Source organism: Monodelphis domestica, chromosome 4 (genome assembly GCF_027887165.1).
Source record: "Monodelphis domestica isolate mMonDom1 chromosome 4, mMonDom1.pri, whole genome shotgun sequence".
In the NCBI taxonomy this organism is placed as follows: Eukaryota; Metazoa; Chordata; class Mammalia; order Didelphimorphia; family Didelphidae; genus Monodelphis; species Monodelphis domestica.
The window spans coordinates 27,969,454-27,974,349 of record NC_077230.1 but is presented as its reverse complement, the minus strand read 5'-3'; the positions used below and the strand labels follow the sequence as shown (position 1 = coordinate 27,974,349).

General features: G+C 42.0%; 1 protein-coding gene across 1 annotated transcript; it reads left to right on the top strand.

The window, feature by feature from the left end:
- The first annotated feature begins 2,535 nt into the window (after positions 1 to 2,535).
- On the top strand, positions 2,536 to 4,287 carry LOC107652257 (endogenous retrovirus group K member 6 Env polyprotein-like). Its single transcript, XM_016433181.2, has one exon. It carries the CDS (start codon positions 2,536 to 2,538, stop codon positions 4,285 to 4,287), a length of 1,752 nt encoding a protein of 583 aa, XP_016288667.2.
- The last annotated feature ends 609 nt before the right edge of the window (positions 4,288 to 4,896 follow it).

Genomic DNA, 4,896 nt, shown 5'->3' with positions numbered 1-4,896 from the left:
GGAAGATCAATGAACAGCTAGTGGACATGGGGACGAGGCAACCGGGATTACCTTCCCCGGGTCCGATTCCCATAAACTGGAAGCTGATAGTTATAGATTTGAAGGATTGTTTTTTCAATATCCGCCTGTCCCCACAAGATTGTCACAGATTTGCATTCTCTGTACCCTCAATAAATTATGGTACTCCTTTCAAAAGATTCGAATGGCTGTGCCTTCCACAAGGGCTTCGTGTAAGCAGCTGTTTATGCCAGAAATATGTAGGTCATGCACTAGAAAAGGTTAGACATAAACACGCAAAATATCACATAATCCAATATGTAGATGACATTCTGTTAGCGGCGCCATCTAGTGGCGAGGTGGAGATATTGCTCTCAGACGCCACCAAAGCTTTAACAGCTGCAAATCTGGTGATCTCTAAGGAAAAGATTCAAACCACGCCCCCTTACAAGTACCTAGGAACACTAGTGTATGATCAAGAGATCCGACCACAGAAAATTGAGATTCGTAGAGATTCCCTGAATACATTGAACGACTTCCAGAAATTGTTAGGTGATATTAATTGGCTCAGACCTTTTCTAAAAATCTCTACAGGACAGTTGGAAAACCTGTATGCCACTTTAAAAGGAGATGCTGCTTTATCATCCCCTAGAACGCTGTCTCCCAAAGCGGAGGAGGAGTTAAAGGTAGTGGAAGAAGCGGTGTCAAAAGCCAGATTGTATAGAATTGATCCATCATTACCCTTAATAGCGTCTGTTCTACAGACAAGGTATACTCCCACAGGTGCTTTACATCAGGACCAACACATCATAGAATGGATTCATTTAGCCAATCAACAAACTAAATCCCTCACTACCTATCTAGAACTTATCATTTTACTGATAACTCAGATCAGAAAAAGGGCAAGACAGTTAACTGGCATAGATCCTAGTACAATTCATGTGCCTATAACAAGAGAGCAAGTTCAGAATTTATTTGCACAGTCTTTGCCATGGCAAATTGCTTTTGCAGATTATACAGGACAGATAGATAATCACATTCCTGCTAATAAGATACTGCAGTTTGTAAAATTGACTCCTATTATTTTTCCAAGAATGACATCCATGCATCCTCTTGTAGATGCTGTGAACGTTTTTACAGATGCATCAAAACATGGGAGAGCAGGAGCTGTAGTCCAGGATAGCACAATGTTATTAGACACTACTTATGGCTCTCCACAAAAAGCTGAATTAGCTGCAGTTCGCAGTGTACTAAGGGATGTAGTACAAGCTTGTAATATAATCTGTGATTCATTATATGTGGTTAATTTGGTTAATTCGCTAGAAACAGCAAAGATTAAACCTGTACCTGATGAAGAGTTATATCTCTTGTTCCGTACCACCCAGATGGTGATATGGCAGAGGCAGAACAAATTTTTTATAACACATATTCGTTCACACACTAACCTCCCTGGTCCTCTCTCGGAGGGAAACGCTAAGGTGGATACCTTAGTGGCATCTGCTTTTCAAGATGCAGTTAAATCACATTCTTTATTGCACCAAAATGCGAAATCTCTCAAATGCCAATTTGACATTACTAAAAGACAGGCACAGGAGATAATCCAGCAATGCGGCTCGTGTGCCCAGTTCTCCTCTACACCTCTTCCCCCAGGAGCTAATCCCCGAGGACTCAAAGCTAACCAGCTTTGGCAGATGGATGTGACTCAATATGCTCCTTTTGGAAGGTGGAAGTATGTGCATGTGACAATTGACACATACTCAAGGGTCATATGGGCCACGGCACAAACGGGAGAAAAAGTTTCTCATGTCATTGCACACTTGCTGGAAGCATTTGCGCATTTGGGCATTCCAAGTCAGATAAAAACTGACAATGGTACTGCATACACCAGCAAAAGGTTTGCAGAATTTTGCAAACTGTGGAATATAAACCACAAAACTGGAATTCCAGGTAACTCCACTGGTCAAGCAATAGTGGAGAGAGCTAACAGGACTCTCAAGAACCAGATACAAAAACAAAAAGGAGAGTACCTGACAATTTATGAAGGTGACATCTCTAAACCCAAACCTATTATTCCTAACAAATTGTTAAGGATGGTACTTTTAACTCTCAATCATTTCTCCATCCCAGAAGGGCTGAATGCTACACCTATGCAGACGCATTTTGAGTGTCATGACACAATGGACACGGTGCAGCAGCCCTGGGTTTTTTGGAGATTGCCAGGAGACAAAGATTACAGAGGTCCGAACAGACTAATAACGATGGGTCGAGGATATGCTTGTGTTTCCACAGATGATGGAGAAATCTGGACTCCCAGTAAGCATCTCAAACCGTGGAAGGGACCGCTTCCAGATGCAAGGGGAGCAGAGGAACAGGCTCACCAGTCTAGCACCGCACCGGCTGCCCGAGACCAGGACGAGAAGCAGACGAGCATCGCTGCTGTCTCCAGTCAGCTACCTGATGGTCAAGCGCAGGGCACCGGGATCGAAGGCAACACTGGTGAATGCACGCACTCTGAACACTGACATTACATTTACTCTGATGACATTCACTATTTTGACTTTGCTGAACATCTGTCATGCTGAAGTCTACTGGTCCATCGTGCCCAAACCTCCTATTTTGAGAATGTTAACTTGGATGGACAAGCCCCCTCTGGTGTATGTTAACAACACGGACTGGCTACCACACCCTATTCTAGCCAAACGTGTTCCTCTAGAGTCTGAAGGAGCTCTGTACAATTATTCAGGATCTACTGTGTATCCTCCATTTTGTATGTCTTTTAGAAATTCGTTTATTGGTAATTCTTTCTGTGTACCACGCAGACATCAAGCGTGGATTGTCAAAAATGCCACTGACAACAGTTATGTAGGGGTTGGCATGGGTGTGATAGGAATGGGAGATGAGTTAGCACGTAAGACGTTCCAACCTAAACACCCGGCTAACAAGTACCTATGTCCAAATCAGATAGGTACGGTACAAAAGGAGTTGCCATGGACAGATTGCTCTGTCCGAGTTCCCAGAAAGGTTAAGATGCCGGCAACCACAGACTTTAACATCTACAATTGGGCACCCAGGTTACGTTGTGGTCGCTCTGAACAACTGACGCGATTAGGCAAATACACTGACTATGAGAAATGGCACATGCCATGTCAGAATTTTCAGAAAATTGAGGACTTACTAGAAGTAGACATGGCTGGTTCTAGACTTGCTATTGAAGCAGGTCCTATACAGAACACGCAGTGGAAGATAGTGGCTGCCACGCAGCCGATATACAAGTTTAAGGTCAAGGTGAAGAACTCAGGACTTGATCTTGAGTATGACAGTCACGTTAATGTCACTGCATGTGTTTTTGCTCCTTATGTAATGCTAGTAGGTAATAGCCTTCGAATTTTTAAAAATGACCAAGGTCTATATGAGATCAACTGCACAAAATGCCGCCTACATCAATGCCTTAGTCCTAAACACCAAGATTCATATGTTGCTATCATGTATCATCCACCTTTAATGTGGGTACCTGTCAACTTGACAGAGACGTGGGCATCTGCGCCTACTGTGCACATCGTTCAAAAGGCATTTAACATGGTTATACATAGGTCCAAGAGAATGGTCTTGGAGATTATAGGAGCCGTAGTCTCAGTAATTGCCATGATCACATCACTAACCACGGCAACATTGGCATTAACTTCCTCTATCCAGAACCATGAGTTCATACAGGAAGTGGTGTCTAACTCTTCCAAATTATGGCACACTCAGCAGAGTATTGACTTAGCTTATAGAGATGAGCTGGACAGTCTAAAAGATGCTGTGTTTTGGTTAGGTAAAGAGGTTGAAGCTTTACACACAAGGATTACTTATCCCTGTCATTACAATCAAACGGGTTATCGTATTACTCCGTTGCCATATGATAATGTGTCATATGAATGGCAACTGGTCGTTCAGCACATCAAGGGTGCTTGGGGAAGCCATAACAGCACCTTGGACATTATTAAATTGCAACAGCAGATCAACAAAATAGACCAAATTGTATATGAGAATGAAGCTGCAAACATAGCTGCAAATTGGGAAGCAACTTTATCTTCCCTAGATCCCCAAAATTGGTTTGGTAGAGCTAACTTAACCAGCATTGGTACTATCATTTTATTCATATTATTGGCTATGGGTTTGATTATACTTTGCAGCAGAAGCTGTAAAAACAGAGCCTACATTCAAGGCATACTGCCAGAATTGGCACGGTCTTATCACACTAGGCAATTGGTGCCTGAAAATGTTGAATTGAACACGACCGTTCCATGAAAGACCAGAGTATCATGATATTTTACATTCCAATCTTTGCTATATACTGAGAAGATGAAGGCATGTTTGCTATGTCACATGTCTGTCCCTCCTGAATTGTTCAGAGAGGATGTTTTTTTTTTCTTTAAAGGGATCTCTCCCACCACACAATCAAAAAGAAAAGGGAGAGGAATCTTATACAGATCAGTATTTCTAAGAAATTTTACAGAGATCAGTATTTTGCTATAAGATCAGTATTTATATTTTAGAGGACACTTTTTAAAGTCACTTTTGATTGATCAACCTTGAATTTTTCTTTTACACTATTAAGGCCAGAACTTTGAGTATAAGGAAGGTACTGTTAATGCTCTGATCCAAATTATGAAGGTGCAAAGATTTCTAGAATTACAGTCACCTTACGGTCAGTAAACATGAGAACATGACAGAAATTGTTAATTTTCAGTTGACCATTCTGGAGAGTGATGTCTGATTGCATGCAACGGGAATCATAATGAATCTTTCATTATGGACCAGACAGCCTAAGCCACGGTGATGCATTTTCCATGTGAAATGGATGCTTGAGATTGGGGAATGCAGAGACATAGTGCACTGACGCCCTCAGTCACCGGA

Bases quoted from the DNA above. Each gene is read 5' to 3' on its own strand.
- LOC107652257 (XM_016433181.2), top strand. From the start codon at position 2,536: ATGACATTCACTATTTTGACTTTGCTGAACATCTGTCATGCTGAAGTC.